At 41.4% G+C, this 20,928-nt stretch overlaps 1 protein-coding gene across 1 annotated transcript in view; it reads right to left on the bottom strand.

Moving 5' to 3' along the window:
• Positions 1 to 1,248: 1,248 nt before the first annotated feature.
• The window catches only part of LOC119419391 (calcium/calmodulin-dependent 3',5'-cyclic nucleotide phosphodiesterase 1C), a 110,635-nt gene continuing 90,955 nt past the window's right edge, over positions 1,249 to 20,928 (bottom strand). The window contains exons 4-6 of the mRNA XM_037686700.1: positions 18,062 to 18,128; positions 5,214 to 5,330; positions 1,249 to 1,266 (exon numbers count right to left, since the gene is read on the bottom strand). Coding sequence (XP_037542628.1) covers positions 1,249 to 1,266; positions 5,214 to 5,330; positions 18,062 to 18,128 — 202 coding nt within the window. The remainder of the gene's footprint in view (positions 1,267 to 5,213; positions 5,331 to 18,061; positions 18,129 to 20,928) is intronic.

Below are 20,928 nucleotides of genomic sequence, written 5' to 3'. Positions count from 1 at the left end.
ATCTTGTAAATTTTTCCTTTGACCTTTGCTGACACCCTTTTGTAACAATTCACTCCTGAAACTTTTCTCCATCCACTCCATCCTGCACCACACTCCTCATTTTCTTGGATAGTGGACCTCAAGTACTTGGAAGTCCTGCAGCTTTGTGACCTCTACTCCTTCTAGCATTCCTGTTCCACCGGCCTCCCTCTCATTCACACACATGTACTCTGTCTTACTATGGCTGACTTTCATTCCTCGTCTTTCAAGTGCATAGCTCCACCTTCCCAAGTTCTCTTCCACCTGTTCCTTGTTCTCACCACAGATCACATCATCTGCAAACATCATAGTCCATGGGGATTCCTGCCTGACTTCAAATGTTAGTTGGTCCATAACCAAAGCAAACAAGAAGGGGCTCAGAACCAATCCTTGATGTACTCCCATCTCCAGCTTGAAGCTATCTGTCACTCCTACAGCACATGTCACCACTGTCATGCTGTCCTCATACATGTCCTGTTCCTGTTGGATTACTGTCTAAATAAGGGAAACATGCATTGTGTGTATGTGTGTGTGTGTGTGTGTGTGTGTGTAGGGGGGTTACCATCAGTCCAGTATGTAGCATTAGGAAGTGTGCTGTTTGAGTAACATCAGCAGCATGGATCAGGTTGTGGTAGGGGTTCCTGTGTTTGCTGTAGCCGCTTTCCAGAGACTCAACAAACGGCACCAGAGCCTGGACCGGGATCTGAAAATAGGACTATCATTAGTTGTTTGTTATCTTGGTGCTAAGATGGTCTCTTTGGTCTCTCAACAACTTTGTTGTTTTCAACCATTTTGACACGACTGTCAACAAGGAAGAGGGCCGGCAATGGAGGAGGGGGCGTGCCAAAGAGACTATCTTAGCACCAAGATAACTGGTTTGTTCCACTTTGGAGTAAGCTGTTGGGTGAAGAATCAGTTTTGTGTTGTGTGTTTCCTTGACTGATGAAGCCTTCTGGATTGAAGGTGAAATGTTTCATCACAAAAAAAGAAAATGTCCAGATGACCTGACTGAAAAATTTTGGAAGTTAAACACAGATTTCATACTCCACTTATAGCGCTGTTTTAAAAGTTGAAAAAGGTTTGTTGTACTCGAGCCATTCGTAGGGACTTGTTTTTGCCATCGTCTACAGAAAACATTTTTCTGCTGCTCATCTGACAAATTAAATCTAAACCATCTCCAAATAATTGAGCCATTTTTTTTCTGCTCTGCTCTGCTCTGGGATACACGTGTCAGCGGTGCCACTCCACCTGGAGCAGGAAGCAGGGAGAGCGGGTGAGGGGCTGGGCTGAGAGGGATAGGAGTGGCCGCATGGGAGAAAGAAGACAGCAGACAGACTTTCAAGTATAACACTATATTGTTTATATTGATATAGTCTCATTTTATTTTGCAAATGAAATTATCTCAATATTTTTTAAATATCAAGATATCGCCCGGGAAGGGACAACAGGTTAATGGTAAATGGACTGTACTTATATAGCACCTTTCTATCTTGTCAAGATACTCAAAGTGCTTTACACTACAATCTGTGTCCTCATTTACCCATTCATACAGCACTCTAGTAGGTCTCTACAAAGCTAATTGAACAAATCATTCTAAAGAGACTAATCAGAGCTTTAGATCACATTCATACACTGATGGAACACACATTGGAGGTAAGGAGGGGTTCAGTGTCTTGCCCAGTGACAATTCAGCATGTGGCTGCTGGTGGAATCGAACCCCCATCTCTCACATTGGAGGACAGCTCTGCAACTCTGCCACAGCCACCCAGGTGATGAAGGTAAGGACTGATTACACGAGGGAAAAAATAACTGAGAAGGGACGAACACAAGAAGGGGACACACACAGGGGGACACAGATCCTCACAAGCTTGGGTCACCCCGTCCCCGACACATCTAGAGGATCCCCTGACAGGATGGTCTATCCTGATCTGAACAACATTGTGCTACCTGCCACTTGTTCATTTTGATTCCGTTTATTTATAGCGCCGTCACAACAGAAATCATTTCAGGACATCCAAAAAAGTTCAATCTGGTCCTCTGGACATTCAAAAAAACAATAATTGTTTTTTAGAATGTCCAGAGGACCAGATTGAATTTTTTTGGATTTTTCTACCTGGATTATTGAGCATGCATCAGGACATTTCAGGACACTGAACAAAAACCTACACATCATTATAAAAGCCCATTAGTAAAAGTTATCTAAGGAAGCCAGCAGATTGCATTGAATATTCACTTTGTCACAGTCTCACATCCTGAACAAGCACACTGGTAACAGTGGAAAGAAAAAAAACCTCCCTTTTAACAGGATTGGTGGTTCCTAGAATTTACAAAAACAGAATGGGAGGCAGATCTTTCAGTTATCAGGCTCCTCTCTTGTGGAACCAACTTCCAATCTCTGTCCGTGAGGCTGACACATTATCCAGTTTTAAAACTAGACTTAAGACTTTCCTTTTTGCTAAATCCTATAGTTAGGGTCAGCTTGGGTTTCCTGAGCTGTCCCTTAGTTATGCTGCTATAGGCTTAGACTGCTGGAGGACAAACTGACCACAATTTTCACTCTGCTACTGTCTTTACTTACTCTGCTCAACCTGTTTTGTATTTGTAATTTTTTTTCTATCCTTAACGTGTGTTTTTTTGTCTTTCAGATACACCTGGACTTATACCTGGACCTATCATTCTATGTTCGTCTGTTTCTCCTTCCTGTCCTCTCAACCAGCCACTCAAAGCAGATGGCCGCTTGTCCTGAGCCTGGTTCTGCTGGAGGTTTCTTCTTTTAAAAGGGACTTTTTCCTTTCTACTGTTGCCACTGTGCTTGCTCAGGATGGGAGACTGCATCGAAGCCAAGATTCAACTTGTCTGCTGGATTCCTTAGATAAAGAACTTTACTAATTGGCTTTAATGTATGTGAATGCTCCTGTAAAGTGCCCTGAGACAACATTTTTGTGATTTGGCGCTATAGAAATAAACTGAATTGAATTGAAGAAACCTCCAGCAGAACCAGGCTCAGGATGAGCAGACATCTGCTTCAACCGACTGGATAACTTCTCAGTTACTCTTTCATCTCTCTCTGCTTCAGATCTGCACATAGCTCCTGTGATCCTCTACCCCAGTGCCGCAGTAAAATGAATTTTGTAAATTGCTTCATTCTGTGTGTTGGCTGGATTTTTCGATCCAAAGAATCCCAGCTCATTACAAAGGACCTCTATAAGTCAGAAACAGTCTATAACAGTCTATAAGTCAGAAACAAAATTGCTGAGAACTATAGGTTAGTTATATAAAAAAACTTTATCTTGAACATCTAATAAACATCATTATACATGTTGTTAGAAAATAGAAATCTTATGTCACCAAAGCAAATCTGTCAGAAGGTCTTCTATCAAAACTCACGGACCGGGTAAGGAGAGCACTAATTATAAAAACATCCAGGAGGCTAAATACAACACTAATGGAGCTGCAGCTCTTCTGCAGAGATGGAAGGATCTTTCCATAAGGCCACTATAAGCTGAAAAGAGTTGGAACTCATGGGAAAATGTCAGGAAAACACCAATGAAGAAAAAGCAGATCATTTAAAAATTGCCAAAATACATATTTAATAAAAACAACAACAAAAAAACCCCCTCCCTCAAACATGTGGAAGAAGGTGCCAAAAGATTCAGGAGAGACTGAAAGGGAATCCATTGGCTTCAAGGACAACACAAAATATGACACGAACTCAATACCTCTAATAATACCGAGAACACCATCATTACAGTGAAGCATGGGGTTGGCAGCATCATGATGTGGGTATGTTTATTTATCAGTAGGAACTGGGAAACTGGTCAGACTTGAAGAGAACATGGATGGAGCAAAGTATAGAAAAATTTTAGGAGAAATATGTTGGAGTTTTTCAGAGATTCGAGACTGGGACAGAGGTCCATGTTTCAGCAGGACAATGACACTAAGCACACCAACACTCCATTGGTTTAAGGAAAACCAGTCAAATGTCCTGGAATGGACCAATCAAAGCCTGTATCTCAATCCAACTGAGAATCTCTGGTCTGATTTAAAGATTATTGGACACAAGCGGCACTTGTCTAGCCTGAAAGAGCTGCAGCAGTTTGGACATGAAGGATGGAGGATAATCAGACCTAGCCGAACCCAAAGGGACTTGCAGCTGAAATTGTTGCAAAAAGTGGTGACGCAACGGATAATCTGGACTCGCACCTGCAACCTCAGGATTACAAGACCACAGCACTGACCACTATGCCCCCGCAGCCCCATTTAAAAAAAAAAAGTTATTTTGGATTCAAAACAATCTCTCCTGATGTAAAACATAATAATTTACGACATTTTTCATCAAAATTAAAAAAAAACTTTACAAAAAGTTTAGGCTAAACTAAATTAATCCAACCAAAAAAGTCCATGCTCAATAATCCAGGTATTCAAGACAACAATTTTCAGTCAGGTCATCTGGACAGTTTCTTTTTTTTTTGTTTGTTTGTTGCTGAAACGTTTCACCTTTCATCTGGAAGGCTTCATCAGTCAAGGAAACACACAACACAAAACTGATTCTTCCCCCAAACAGCTTAAATGTATCCATGTTTCTTGAATTAAATTTCCATCCATTAACTTTTACCCTCTTCTTCCATTTTGGGTCACGGGGGTCGCCGGTGCCCATGTCCGGCAATTATTGTGCGAGGGGCGGGGTACACCCTGGACAGGTCTCCAGTCCATCACAGGGACACATAGAGACAAACGAGACAAACAACCATTCACTCTCTCACTCACACCTAGGGACAATTTAGAGTTACCAATCAGTCTAACATGCATGTTTTTGGACTGTGGGAGGAAACCGGAGTACCCGGAGAAAACCCACGCATGCACGGAGAGAACATGCAAACTCCACCCAGAAAGGCCCCCGGACTGGGATTTGAACCAGGGACCTGCTCACTGAGAGGCAGCGGCTCTACCAGTTGCACCACCGTGCTGCCCTTGAATTAAGTTTATACGTGTTAATAAATTAATAAAAAAACATATTTATAAGTTGTAATTTATTGTCATAAGTATAAGGACTTCAATGTTTTATGGCTTTTTTTAAATCTTGGGTAACAAAACAAAAAAGAATCACAGATTTACAGTGTGAGCCCATTTCACACACAGATCTGCTCGTCCATCTGACATGTCTGCAGCTGTTAATAGAATGAAAGTGTGTGTACCCTGAACCTGTTGATGAGGTCATAGCGGGTGAGCAGGTCGTAGACCAGGAACTTGAGGGCGTGTTCTGAGGTGGCCTCATGGAAGGCAAAGACATCAAAGGACCACTGATCCACCTCCTGGAAAACAGAACAGATTCAGCAACAGAATGGTGTCAGAAAGACTCTGTGTTTCTGTGTAATGACGCCTTCAGCCAGTAGGGGGCAGTGTCCTGATGTTATTTGATGAAAGACAGTGAAACAACAATTATACTAATGGTTGTAATTATTCAAATCATGTTTGAAGTTGATCTCCTCATGACTCACGGGTGTCAGGTTATGAGAATCTTAAAACAGAGTAATTGTAGGGCTAACTGATGGTTTTTTTTTTAGGTTTGAACAGGAAGCCCTGAGGAGGGAACATATATCAGGATCCTCATCACTAAAGCTTTGTTATTCATCAGCTTTATTCATTCCTTTTCCTCCTTAATTAGAACTTTCTTTTCATTTTATTTGCAATATTATTTTTTAACCACTCTTTTATAAGCTCCCCCTCCTGTTAAACTCACATTTATTTTAAGTTTTTCTTGTTAATTTATATGTTTTATATTCCACCTACATGTTTATCAGCTTCCTCCTCTTTTTTTTCAAACTGTCTTTCACTTCCACCCTCACCCATTATTCTATGACATTTTTTTTTTTACATTTTCTCTCTTTTGTGTTCCACTCACACCAACATTTTTCTGTCCTTCTTTACTCCCTTAACCTTTTTTTGTTTCCTTCAATGCCACATTCATATCTTCTTCTATTTGCTGTTATTCTCTTTCTATCTTTCATGTATTGTCCACGACCAAAAGTGAATGAGTGATTTTGGCTTTGCTCAGATTCATGTGTGAATTAAGTAAACTTAGCAACAAAAAAAAAGAATTTGTATAATTCAGCTAGTTTTTCTTTTTTCAGACAATGAACTAAAATTTGGTGAAGATAAGGCTGAGAATCCATCCATCCATTATCTTTACCCGTTTATTCCATTTTGGGTCACAGGGGTCGCTGGTGCCCATGTCCAGCAATCACTGTGCGAGGGGCGGGGTACACCCTGGACGGGTCGCAAGTCCATCGGCTGAGAATCATTCCAGTAAACATGTCCAAGAGCACTAACTGACCACACAATATATACAGTATATTTTTAAAGTTTAACCATTAACTATTGGAGTCAATTGTGTCTGCTAGCAATTCATTTTAGAAACACTTGACAGATTTAAATGATTATTTTCTTCTTCTTCCGACTGTTCCCTTCCTCGGGGGTTGCAACAGCAAACTAAGTTGCACGAAGACTTGGCAATTGTTTTTAACCAGATGCCCTTCTTGATGCCGCCTCAGACCACTGAGCTACCACAGCCACCTGTACCACAGCCCTCTGTGTGGGTCAAAGAACTGCTACCTAGGGCATCTGGGGGAGCAGATGGTGGAGGTTAAGGGCCTTGCTTAAGGGCTCAGGGTGAGGCAAAAGAGGGTGGAGTCAGGTGTGGGCGTTCCACTTTCCCACCCACTTTTTTTTTAATGTTGTCAATCTGGGGAGTTGAACCGGCGACCTTCCGATCAGGTCCACCTTCTTTAGCCTCTGTACCACCACTCCCCCACTACTTGACAGATTTAAATGAAACTACAAACCAGTAATCATGTACATCCACAACTCATCCAATTTTGATGTTAATCTAATTTTAGGAGGTTGCCACAGCCAAAGGACACAAGGAAACGGCTGTAACTCAGTCATTTTTAAATATATTGAGCTAGAATTTGGTGTGGTAGTAGCTGGAAGTCATGCTCAACACATACTCCAAGCATTAGACACTGTGTAATGTTTTTGCTTCACACTTTACTTAAACATTTAGGAGTCAATGTTGTTTGTCTATTTGCAAAACTCTTTTGAACCACAAGTCATATTTAAATTTAACACTCAAACAGAAATCATTACATCAGTACATATACGACTCACTGACATTTGGAGCCAACTTAATTCAAAATGGCAGCTACAGCTAACTAGCCTTAGCCGAAACAAACTTGGCTATGGCACAGTCAGTTCAACACTTAAACTAAATTTGGTGTGGCGGCACTTTTTTTCTTCAATTCAACGTTTATTTGTGCAGGTTAGTTTCATTTCTCGAGGACTCATTTAAAAGAGAGACCTGTTTTACAAATGTAAATAAAAAATCCAGAAGACAACAGTAGACAATCATTTAAAAATGCATTTAAAATGAAACGTAAATGGAAGAAATTATATAAAAAATAAAAAACGAAACATAAACAGAAAATGACGAGAATCAACTGCTGCAAACACAAAAGCATCTTGCGTGAGAGCTCAACATATTGCAGGATGTTGGGCGGCTGTGGCTGAGTGGTTAGAGCAGTTGTCCTCCAATGCGAGAGTTGGGGGTTCAAATCCACCAGCAGTCACATGCTGAAGTGTCCCTGGGCAAGACACTGAACCCCTCATCGCCTCTAATGTGTGTCCCATCAGTGTATGAATGTGGTCTAAAGCACTGATTAGTCTCATTAGAATGATTTGTTCAATTATCTTTGTAGAGATCTAGTATAGAGCTGTATGAATGGGTAAATGAGGACACAGGTTGTAATGTAAAGCACTTTGAGTATCTTGAAATAAGATAGAAAGGCGCTATATAAGTACAGTCCATAAGGATGTACAAAACTGTCATTAACTTAATTCACAAAGTTTGAGCAGAGCTCAGTGGCAGCTGGTGGATTGTGCCACCATATATATATATATATATATATATATATATGTTTGTGTGTATATATATAGTATATACATACATACATATATCCTTCAGTTCAAACCGACTTATACTGCCATCAAATGGTCAAAAAAGGTACTACAGACAAGTGGATTATGGATTATTAACAAAGTCCATGCTTAATAATCCACGTATACAATCCAACATTTTTCAGTCAGGTCATCTGGACAGTTTCTTTTTTTGTGCTGAAACGTTTCTCCTTCGATCCGGAAGGCTTCATCAGTAAAAGACACACACAACCCAAAACTGATTCTTCCCCCAACAGCTTACTCCAAAGTGGAACAAACCAGTTATGTAGGTGCTAAGATGGTCTGTTTGTCACGCCCTCTCCTCCATTGCCGGCCTTCTTCCTTGTTGACAGTCGTGTCAAACTGGTTGAAAACAACAAAGTCCATGCTCAATAATCCAAGTATACAATCCAATGTTTTTCAGTCAGGTCAGGCTAAAATGGTGTTTTTGCCAAAGAGACCATCTTAGCACCAACATAACTGGTTTGTTCCACTTTGGAGTAAGCTGTTGGGGGAAGAATCAGTTTTGTGTTGTGTGTGTCCTTGACTGATGAAACCTTCCGGATTGAAGGCGAAACGTTTCAGCACAATAAAAAAACTGTCCAGATGACCATGACTGAAAAATGTTGGATTATGGATTATTATTATTATTGCTCTTTTTTATAGTATTGTTTGTAATTATTGTCCCAGATTTCTGCACAATAACTTAAATAAGGTAAGATTAGCTGACAGTAGTGTACATGTAATGCTTTTTGTTCTATGACCAACTCGACTTTGTTTAGAGGGCAATATTTTTTGAGACTGAACATATCTGAAGTGTGGTTTCCAGTTGAGTTTATCATCAATAATGACACCTAGAAATTTGTTTTCAAGAACTCTTTCAATATTCACCCCATCTATTTGTATTTGAATTTCTGTGTATGATTGATAGTTCCCAAATAACATTATTTTTGTTTTGTTTAGGTTCAAGGACAGCTTATTTTTTTATCAAAACACATTTTAAGTATGTTCAATTCATCATTTACATAATTTAACAGTTGTTCCATGTCATCTCCAACACAAAAAATGTTTGTATCATCGGCAAATAGTACAGTGCCTTGCGAAAGTATTCAGCCCCCTTGAACTTTTCAATCTTTTGCCACATTTCAGGCTTCAAACATAAAGCTATAAAATTTTAATTGTTTGTGAAGAATCAACAACAAGTGGGACACAATCGTGAAGTGGAATGAAATTTATTGGATGTGTCAAACTATTTTAACAAATAAAATACTGAAAAGTGGGGCGTGCAATATTATTCGGCCCCTTTACTTTCAGAGCAGCAAACTCACTCCAGAAGTTCAGTCAGGATCTATGAAAGATCCAGTGTTGTCCCAAATGACTGATGATGATAAATAGAATCCACCTGTGTGTAATCAAGTCTCCATATAAATGCACCTGCTCTGTGATAGTCTCTGTGTTCTGTTCAAAGAGCAGAGAGCATCATGAAGACCAAGGAACACACCAGGCAGGTCCGAGATACTGTTGTGGAGAAGTTTAAAGCTGGATGTGGATACAAAAAGATTTCCAAAGCTTTAAACATCCCAAGGAGCACTGTGCAAGCAATCATATTGATCTGGAAGGAGTATCAGACCACTGCAAATCTACCAAGACCCGGCTGTCCCTCTAAACTTTCATCTGGAACAAGGAGAAGACTGATCAGAGATGCAGCCAAGAGGCCCATGATCACTCTGGATGAACTGCAGAGATCTACAGCTGAGGTGGGAGAGTCTGTCCATAGGACAACAAACAGTTGTACACTGCACAAATCTGGCCTTCATGGAAGAGTGGCAAGAAGAAAGCCATTTCTCAAAGATATCCATAAAAAGTGTCATTTAAAGTTTGCCACAAGCACCTGGGAGACACACCAAACATGTGGAAGAAGGTGCTCTGGTCACATGAAACCAAAATTGAACTGTTTGGCCACAATGCAAAACGATATGTTTGGCATAAAAGCAACACAGCTCATCACACTGAACACACCATCCCCACTGTCAAACATGGTGGTGGCAGCATCATGGTTTGGACCTGCTTGTCGTCAGCAGGGACAGGGAAGATGGTCAGAATTGATGGGAAGATGGATGGGGCCAAATACAGGACCATTCTGGAAGAAAACCTGTTTGAGTCTGCAAGAGATCTGAGACTGGGATGGAGATTTATCTACCAACAGACAATGATCCAAAACATAAAGCCAAATCTACAATGGAATGGTTCACAAATAAACATATCCAGGTGTTGGAATGGCCAAGTCAAAGTCCAGACCTGAATCCAATCGAGAATCTGTGGAAAGGGCTGAAGACTGCTGTTCACAAATGCTCTCCATCCAACCTCACTGACCTCGAGCTGTTTTGCAAGGAAGAATGGGCAGAATTTCAGTCTCTCGATGTGCAAAACTGATAGAGACATACCCCAAGAGACTTGCAGCTGGAACTGCAGCAAAAGGCGGCGCTACAAAGTATTAATGCAAGGGGGCCGAATAATATTGCATGCCCCACTTTTCAGTTTTTTATTTGTTAAAAAAGTTTAACACATCCAATAAATTTCATTCCACTTCACGATTGTGTCCCACTTGTTGTTGATTCTTCACAAAAAATAAATAAATTTTATATCTTTATGTTTGAAGCCTAAAATGTGGCAAAAGGTTGAAAAGTTCAAGGGGGCTGAATACTTTCGCAAGGCATTGTATGCTTTTCATTATCTCCCCACCCACTATTAACCCCGCCCCTACCTAGGATTCTCTGATCACGTCTCAATCTTAATGGCTCCTGCTTACATGCCCCCGCTGAGATGCTCCAGACCAGTACAAAAGAAAGTTAAATGTTGGATCCAGGACAGTAGATTGTTTTGATTGAACAGACTGGCAGGCTTTCAGACAAGCTGCTGAAAATGGAGGATCGCTTGATCTGGACCAATATGCATCCTCAATTCTGGGTTACATTAGTACATGTACTGACACCGTCTCCACCATAAGATATATTAAAAGTTACCCGAACAGAAAACCTTGGCTGAATGCAGAAGTGCACACCCTGCTGGAAGCCAGGAACACTGCCTTCAGGTCTGGAAACTCACCAAAGCTGAGAAGGACAAGAAAAGAGCTGGATGCTGATATTAAGAGGGCCAAGGCCACATATGCACAGAGGGTCGAGGGTCAATTAATCTCACAAGACCCTTGGAGCATGTGGAGGGGCATTAAGTGCATAACAGATTATAAAGGAAAGAGCAAACAATGCCCCAAAGACCCATCTCTGCCTGATACCCTCAACAAGTTCTATGCACGCTTCGAAGACCCCAACAGACCACCCAGCACCAGACTCTCCTCACCACCGGATGAAGAGCATCTCAGCGTGACCTCAGCAGAAGTAAGGAGGACTTTCAGGAGGATTAACCCACACAAAGCAACTGGCCCAGACAACATCCCCAGAAAAGAGTTGAAAGAATGTGCCGATCAGCTCTGTGAGGTGCTGGCAGACTTCTTTAACACCTCACTTACCCTGGAGACAGTTCCCACTTGCCTGAAGACTGCCACCATCATCCCAGTCCCAAAAAGCTCTACAGTGACTGGTCTGAATGACTATCGGCCAGTGGCCCTCACCCCGATAGTCGCTAAATGCTTAGAAAAACTGGTCTTGACCCACATCAAAACAATCATCAACATCAACAAGGACCCTCATCAGTACGCATACCGCAATAACCGATCAACAGAGGATACCATCTCTTCTGTGGTCCACACTGCGCTCAACCACCTGGAGCAGAAAGATTCTTACGTCCGTATGCTCTTTGTGGACTTCACATCTGCCTTCAACACCATGATCTCCAAATCCTGATGGACAAACTATTCACACTAGGGCTAAGCCCCTCCATTTGCAACTGGGTACTAGACTTCTTAACAAACAGACTACAGTCAGTGAGGATCCACAACTTCTCCTCCACCATAACCCTCAGCACTGGCTCTCCTCAGGGATGTGTGTTGAGCCCTCTCCTGTTTACTCTGCTCACGTATGATTGTGCAGCTACAGCAGATACAGCGGTGGCATCATAAACAATGATGAGTCCAGCTACAGGCAGGACTGGAGAGCTAGTGCAAAGAGAATAACCTTCACATGAATGTGAAGAAGACAAAGAAGATGAGTGTGGACTTCAGAAGGAACAAACCCACCTATACCCCCCTGAACATAAGAGGATCTGAGGTGGAAGTGGTCTCCAGCTACAAGTACTTGGGTGTACACATGAATGACAACCTCAGCTGGGGCAACAACACTTCCAGCCTGATCAAGAAAGCTCATCAGAGACTCTACTTCCTCAGGCAGCAGAGACGAGCTGGTCTGGGAAGCTCAGTCCTCACCTCCTTCTACAGGTGTGCAATGGAGAGTATCCTGTGCTCCAGCATCAACATGTGGCATGGAGGCTGCACAGCTGAAAAAAAAAAAAAGCTTTGCAGAGAGTGGTGAAGGCTGCACAGAAGACTGTTGGAGTCAGTCTCCCCACCATCACAGACATTTACACCTCCAGATGCAGGAAGAGAGCCACCTGCATCATGAAGGACCCCACTCACCCAGCACACACACTTTTTTCCCTGTTCCACTCAGGCAGGAGGCTGAGGAGCATTAAGTGTAGAACCACTAGACTGAGGAACAGCTTCTGCCCTGAGGCTATTAGACTCATGAATATCTAACCAGGATAATCACTGAAAAATCACATCATGATGCTGATCTATTTCATGCTGCTGTGTTCATTCGTACTCATCTGCTCACACAGACTCATGTTCGTGCTGCTATTCGGCATATTGTTTTTATGCTATTAGTTCTTAACAAATTTTTAGTTAACTTTTTTCTTAGTTCATATCTTAGAACTTATTACTGCTTTTCTTTTACATTTTATTTTTGGATGTAACTGGGACCCTGTGTACACAATTTCGTTTCACCACATGTACCGCATCTGGAGTGAATGACAAATACAGTAAATAACCTGACTGTGGCTCTTTGGTCCCTCTACAGTGGCTTTTTCAAGCTTTGACCAAAACTGATATAAAACTGATTTTTATTGGTTGTTATAAAGCTAGTTACTTGCAAGAGACTTATTTTCATTCTACAGATCAATACAAATGCAGATGTTCAGAACTAGTGTAACACCATCAGTGACTTCACCACTTGCTCTTGCTGAGATCGGACGCTTTTCCCATCCCTCTCCCTCTCTGCTTTGCTTTGCTGCTCTGTTTGTCTGTGAAACTGCTTGTGAGCTCTCTTGCATATCTTCCAAAACATTATTATGGACTTGTTTTGATCAGTTGGTCCTTCAACTCAATTTACAACATTTATTCGAAGAGAAGACCGGTTTAGAAGAGCCGATTTGCCCTGTTGGCAGCACGCAGCTGGATATCTCATCGACTTGGAAGACTTGATGATGTGTCTATCTCTGCTTCCATTTCTGGATTTTAAGGATGCATATTTAATTGGATTTACTGGTTCCTACTTTTTGGATTCGGCTGGTTGCTGGTTTTATCTACAATCAAGGAAGTTGTCAGCAGCAAATTTGGACCTGATCACGCTGCTTGCCTTTATGATGGCTTGGTTCATGTTTCGAGTACTCAGACTCAAATGCTTTGGGCAGAATGGATTAGATCTCGGGGATTGTACTCAGTCACATTCCATCGGTGTGGCCATGTAATTTGGACATTTCAGAACCGAGTGGACCAACACAGACTCAAGGTAGATGTCATTAAGTTCTGCCTGTCCCCAAAACAACTGTGTGTTTATCTGAATTTGGCTCCCTTGGCTGGCCTTGAAGGCCATCTTATCTGAATTTGCCTGGAGAACATGTGATCTGATGCTCACCACCCCCTCCCTGAGGAATTTCCAACTGATAACCAGATGAATCCAGCTGAATAAACTTTGTGTCATCATTTCAGAACTCTTGGATTCTCATAGTCGTTTTTCCTGGCCATTCCTCGACATACCTCGAGAATGTTTACGGATCTCACCGGAGGACACTGGCTGATTATTACATCCTTATCAGAACTCTTACAGTGCCCTCGAGAGCATCTATGATCATGCTGACCGCTCTCGTCGTCTCACTCTGCAGAATGTCTATGTCTCTATGTGCTTGTTTGTGCAAGGTGATTTTTAATATCAGAGTTTGTTCTTCTCAGGCAGGAAAAAAAGTCTGATAGGATTTTTTTTGCCTCCAATTCTTACATGTGTCCAGTTTCACTACTTTTTGTCTGTCTAAACAGATCTCACTTGTAAATGAGTCTTCTAGGCTCATTGTGACTTATCTGTCTAAATAAAGGTTGAATGAATGAAAAGTATTTAAAATTATTAATGTGACTTGTTGGAGCTAGTGACATTGCACGTTCGTGGTGAGACGTATTGTGTCACTTCCTGTTTGTCTGGTGGTAGCTCGAGTGAATTGTTTGCTCGAGTCGTCTTTTGTTTTCAATTCAATTCAATTCAAAAATACTTTATTAATCCCAGAGGGAAATTAAGTGTTGTCGTAGCTCATCATCCCGGTTTCATTCAAGAGTTGTTATAGATACTGATAGCCGTGGGAAGGAAGGATCTCCTGCAGTGAAGCCGAAGAATCTGGCCACAGGCTTATTATCTGGATGTCCAAATACTTCTTTAAAATGTCTTCAGTTGATCCAAAATGCTGTTGCCAGAGTCTTAACTGGAGTTAGTAGGAGAGATCATTTCTCTTCAGTTTTAGCTTCTCTCCATTGGCTCCCTGTCAAGTCTAGAATAGAATTCAAAATCCTACTTCTAACCTTCAAATTTCTCAACAACCTAGCTCCATCTTATATTATTTTCCTAACAGAGCACTTTGCTCTCAGGCTGCAGGTTTACTCGAGGTTCCTAGAGTTTCCAAAAGCAAAATGGGAGGCAGATCTTTCAGTTATCAGGCTCCTCTCTTGTGTAATCAAATTCCAGTTTTTGTTTGTGAGGCTGACACATTGTCCAGTTTTAAGCCTAGGCTTTAGACTTTCGTTTTTGCTAAATCGTATAATTAGGGTCAGCTTGGGTTTCCTGAACTGTCCCTTAGTTATGCTGTTATAGGCTTAGACTGCTGGAGGACAAACTGACCATATTTTTTTCCCTCTGCTACTGTCTTTACTTATTGTCTTTTTATTTTATTTTTATTTGCTACTTTTTATTTGATGTTGTGATATTTTTCTTAAGCACTTTGGTAAAAGTTTCTGTTTTAAATGTGCTCTATAAATAAATCTGACTTGACTTGACTTACTCTGCTCAACCTGTTTTGTATTTGTAATTATTTTTTCTATCCTTATTATGTGTTTTTGTCTTTCAGGTACACCTGGACCTATATCTGCACCTACCATTCTGTGTTCGTTTGTCTCTTTTCTGTCCTCTCAACCCAGCCGGTCAAAGCAGATGGCCACTTGTCTTGAGCCTGGTTCTGTTGGAGATTTATTCCTTTTAAAGGGAGATTTTCCTTTCCACTGTTGCCATTGTGCTTGCTCAGGATGGGAGACTGTAACAAAGCCAAGATTCAACATGCCTGCTGGCTTCCTTAGATAGAGAATATCCTGATCCTGAGTTTCTGTTTTAAATGTGCTCTATAAATAAATCTGACTTGACTTGACTTGATGCATGCTCAATAATCCAGGTAGAAAAATCTAAAAAGTTAAATCTGGACCTCTGGACATTCAAAAAACAAAACAAAACAAAACAAAAAAGATGAAGAAACGTTTCGTCTTTCATCCGAAAAACTTCCTCAGTCCGAGGTGCTGTATTCAGCTCAGTCTTATAAATAGCACGTTCTCAGAGTGGATAAGCCAGTTTTGCTTCTGACAACCAAAACCAGCTGATCACATGGTCAAGAAGGACCATCAGTCTAACAATGGATCATTAACACACTGATGGCTATTTATTATTCACAGAGGGCTGAGTGATACTAGCAATAACAGCATAGTAAGAGGGGGACAGTTGAACCCGGAGGCCTTCACCCCTGTTATGTGGATATCCTAACTGGGCCTTCCTAAAAGCAGAGATGAAACCCAAACAGGACTCCAGTCAGCCATCAGGTGAAAAGGAGGAACCCAGACCCAGACCAGTGGTCATTCCATATGTTGAGGGAGTATCAGAGAAACTGAGACGTTTATTTTCTAAACATAACGTCCCAGTGGCTTTTAAACCCCAAAATACATTACGGCAAAGACTGGTTCATCCCAAATATCCAGTCCCCCGGCACAAACAGAGTAATGTTGTGTATGCTGTTCAGTGTCAGGAGGGCTGTGATCAGTCTTACATCGAGGAAACAAAACAGCCACTGGCCAAAAGGATGGCCCAGCACAGAAGATCAACATCATCAGGCCAGGACTCTGTGGTCTCAACTCATCTCCAGGCCAGCGGTCACTCTTTCAGGGATGAAGATGTTCACATCCTGGATAGAGAGGAACGATGGTTTGAGAGAGGAGTAAAGGAGGCCATCTTTGTGAAAAGAAACCGTCCATCATTAAACAGGGGTGGAGGCCTTCGTGTTCAACTGTCCCCCTCTTACAATGCTGTTATTGCTAGTATCACACAGCCCTCTGTGAATACTAAACAGCCATCAGTGTTTTAATGATCCATTGTTAGGCTGATGGTCCTTCTTGAGCATGTGAGCAGCTGGTTTTGGTTGTCAGCAGCAAAACTGATTGATTCACTCTGAGAAGGTGCTATTTAAGAGACTGAGCTGAATACAGCACCTCAGACTGAGGAAGTCTCTTGGATGAAAGACGAAACGTTTCTACATTTTTTTGTTTTGTTTTGCTTTGTTTTGTTTTTTGAATGTCCAGAAGACCAAATTTAACTTTTTTAGACTTAGATAGAGAACTTTACTAATTGGCTTTTCTATGTATGTGAATGTTCCTGTAAAGTGCCCTGAGACAACTTTGTTGTGATTTTTGGCACTATATACTGTAAATAAACTGAATGGCATTGAATTGAATGTTTGATAATTATTTTTTCTATAAGCACATTCAAACAAATGTAGCAGTCACAGAGTCCAATACAATAACCTGGATGCTAGTGCTATCATGCTAACTCCAGAAACAAACAAATAAACAAAAAAAAAACCTCACCAGTTCCTACTTTTAGAATACACAGTCAGCTGAAGTTTTTTTCACAAACAGAGACATCTAAAAGTTGAGGGGCATATCAGTCAGAAATGGCAAATAGGCATTAGATAAAGGTCTTTGAATGGCTTAAAGCCTACCTGCAGCCAGCCTGGTTATGAGTGTCACTGCAGCACAATCTGTTCCTGCCCCAAAAAAAAAAATATCTGTTCCGGGACCGGAAGCACATGGCTGGTACTGATTGGTACAGCTTGTGTTCGATCATGCCCCCGGGCGCAGATATCTGCGCCCAGAATCTTCCTATCTATTGCAGTGGAAAGGGAACAACTGCGCATGTACAAATGTTAACGAGCGTCTAAGGCTAAGATTCTTGCACGCCAAGGGGCCAAAAGTACGTCACCAATCATACAATGTTTTTGTAAGAAATAACTTAACTAATCATTAACTATAAAATATTTATCTTACACAACAACAAAAAATATATACATATTTTTTATTTTTTTTATTTTATTATTTTATTTTTATTTTTTAAGTCTTCAGTATAAAATGGTGAGTGGTTCCAGTGGGTGGGTGGCGCCCTCTATTGACAAGCCGCCACTGGGAGCTGCTATAACTTCCCCTCTTCTCAACATAAAACGATCATGGTTAAAATCTCGGGCATTAAAGGTGGACAGTAATGTACATTTGTTTAAGGAACGCTAGGTCTTTAATTTTATTCTCTGATTCTAGTTCCTTCCTTAAATAACTTTCCATAACTTTGAACATTTTACTTTATTGGTTTTATTTGCCTCCTACTTTTCTAACAAGTTTTTTCAGTAAATAAAACTGATTTCTGACCAATAATAGTTTTATAGTTATAGTTTTAACCCCATCCCCCATTAATAAATTCCATGTTCAATAAACTAAAATGTCACATCTTGCCAGGTGGAGGGGGTACTTCATTACCTTCAGAGCTGTCAGAGCTGTGGGAGGGTAGGTCAGACCAGCCATGTTGGATGTCCGTCTGTACATCCTGTTGTCACACATAAAAATATCACAGAAATCTCACACATATAGATACAGGCAGTGGCATGCATATAAACACTCATCTCACAGACACCCTCCTGTTGCCCTCCTCCACAGTTTGATACCAGGATGGATTGTTTGTTGCCATGAGAACCATGTTCCAAACAGATGCACGCACACACAAAAACACTTGCCATGTGAGCGTTGCCTCGTTGCAGCAGATATTTTTTGATTTCATGCGTCATTAAATGGCAGCAGATGAACTGATACTGCGTTCTTTCACTGCGACTCATCTGCACTCTAATGATATTGTGTCTCATAAGTTTCCTTATAAGATCTCCGTCTGTCAATCGCTAACATCATTAGAGTTTGTGTTTGACCCCTTAATCACATCTGCACTGAAGTCAGCCGGATGCTCTCAGATGTTTATTTAAAAAAATACTCTGCTTGTTGTCTGTTCTGTATGCAGGTGCTCCAGATTTCTGCCGAAGATGAAAATAACTGAACATTTGAAAATCTAATCTTGTCTGGGATGATTGCCTGTCAGGTTGTGCAGTTTACCTCCTGCATTTTCAACAAGTTATTAATTTTTATCAGTTTGTGTACCCCAACCTTTGACTGGTACAAGAAGTAACTGTGTCAAACTCAAAGCACGTGCAAACAAAACTTTGGAGCAGGAGCAAATGTGAAAATGGAGAAACACTTTTGTGAAAAGCATAATTATGGAGAAAAAATCCCATCTTCTGGTTCTTAGCTCAGAAATGGTAGAATGCTCTCTCTGAATAAGACACGAGTCTCTCCCTCAAGCAAAGCAATTGTATTTTGAGGGTAAGTTTGCCAGACAGGCCTCGTAATCCCATACAAATGGTAAATGGTAAATGCACTGTACTTATATAGCGCCTTTCTATCTTATTTCAAGATATTCAAAGCGCTTTACACTATAATCTGTGTCCTCATTTACCCATTCATACAGCACTCTACTAGATCTCTACAAAGCTAATTGAACAAATCATTCTAAAGAGACTAATCAGAGCTTTAGATCACATTCATACACTGATGGGACACACATCAGAGGCTATGAGGGGTTCAGTGTCTTGCCCAGGGACACTTCGGCATGTGACTGCTGGTGGATTCGAACCCCCAACTCTCGCATTAGAGGACGACTGCTCTAACCATTCAGCCACAGCTGCCCCAAATATACATACAAATATATATATGTATACAAATATACAGATATTAAGGTGAACAGGGTGTAAGCTCTTACCATTGAGATTTTCAACTCACAACTTTTGTCAGGGGATTTTTGGTAAAGGTTTATGGATGTTTTATTTCTACTAATGTTAACTGCACATGAACTAGAGCTGTCATTTCTAACCTGGGCCCGAAGCCCGGCCTGACCTTGCCCGACTGGATCTGACTTGACCCGAATTCTTGGTGGTCTGGGCCATGATAATGTGCTGGATGGGCGGGCCGGGTCGGTGTCGGGCTTTTGACTGGGTCAGCATTAGTCGCGATTCAAGTATATGATAAAATGGCCTGCCATACATTCACCAGCCGCACTTAGCCATTTGACCGCGAGCTGACTGGCCTTGAAAAAGGTAAAAAGTTCATTTAAGCTTCAGATGGAACTATACTGCCAGGAAGAGGTCCATCACCCAAATGGACGTTCATTCAGCGGTTGCACTCAGCAGACATGCGCAGCCAATGACCCAAACAGGTGAGATCCCAAAGCAAACGTGTCAGAGTGGGCCATGTCTGAATAAATCAGAATGCAGGCAGAAGTAGGGTTTAAATGCTCTTTGACGACCATGAAAGGACAAACACCCCCTCAGCTCTGATCTTTTGCCTCTTTTATTCAGCCGTGCATCCGCCGACCGTTAATAACTAATTAAAAATGTTTGGTTTTTTTCCGGGTTCGGACCTGTAATTACTGTTAATTTGTGGGGTTGGGCAGGGTTTGGAAATGATGGCTGCGGGCTGGGGTTGGGTCAGATCTGATTTTTTTGAGTTTGAATGCAACTCTACCATGAACCATGTGTTTGAGTTAGAAGATAGTTCTTTTTTCCTCTCAGAGAGATCTGAATGAGGAGCACATGATCCTGCATGTGCTGTGCGGCCAAGGCCATCAGTGCCTGCCTCTGAGCCGAGAGCTGATAAGCATATAAAAACAATTCTCATACGCTGCCTGGTGCAGATTCTTGGGACTGGGCTCAATGCATGTAGAAATTTTATACGTCTGTGTAAGCCTGTGTCTGCCCTTGCAAGAAAACTGGTTAAAAATCTTCTTGTGTCCTCGAGCTTGGCTTCTTTGAGTAAGTGGGCGGCTGTGGCTGAGTGGTTAGAGCAGTCGTCCTCCAATGCAAGAGTTGGGGGTTCAAATCCACCAGCAGCCACATGCCGAAGTGTCCCTGGACAAGACAATGAACCCCTCATTGCCTCTGATGTGTGTCCCATCGGTGTATGGATGTGATAAAGCTCTGATTAGTCTCTTTAGCATGATTTGTTCAATTAGCTTTGTAGAGATCTAGTAGAGTGCTGTATGGATGGGTAAATGAGGCACAGATTGTAGTGTAAAGAACTTCGAGTATCTGGCTAAGATAAAAAGGCGCTATATAAGTACAGTCCATTTACCATTTACCATAAGTAAGATGAATGGAGGATATTTTTATCCACCACCTTTGAAAAAGTTTTTCTTCCCCAGGGAGTTTGAGGACAAAGCATCTAATCAAATCATGTTCAAGGCTTCTTCCAGGAGTTCTGGCCAGAATGTCTTTAGGGCCTGTCACCAAAGAAAATAGGGAAAACCA

This window comes from Nematolebias whitei, chromosome 13, assembly GCF_014905685.2.
Source record: "Nematolebias whitei isolate Nwh7 chromosome 13, NemWhi1, whole genome shotgun sequence".
Lineage (NCBI taxonomy): Eukaryota > Metazoa > Chordata > Actinopteri > Cyprinodontiformes > Rivulidae > Nematolebias > Nematolebias whitei.
The sequence above is the reverse complement of the archived record's forward strand: the minus strand, read 5'-3'. Positions and strand labels throughout refer to the sequence as shown.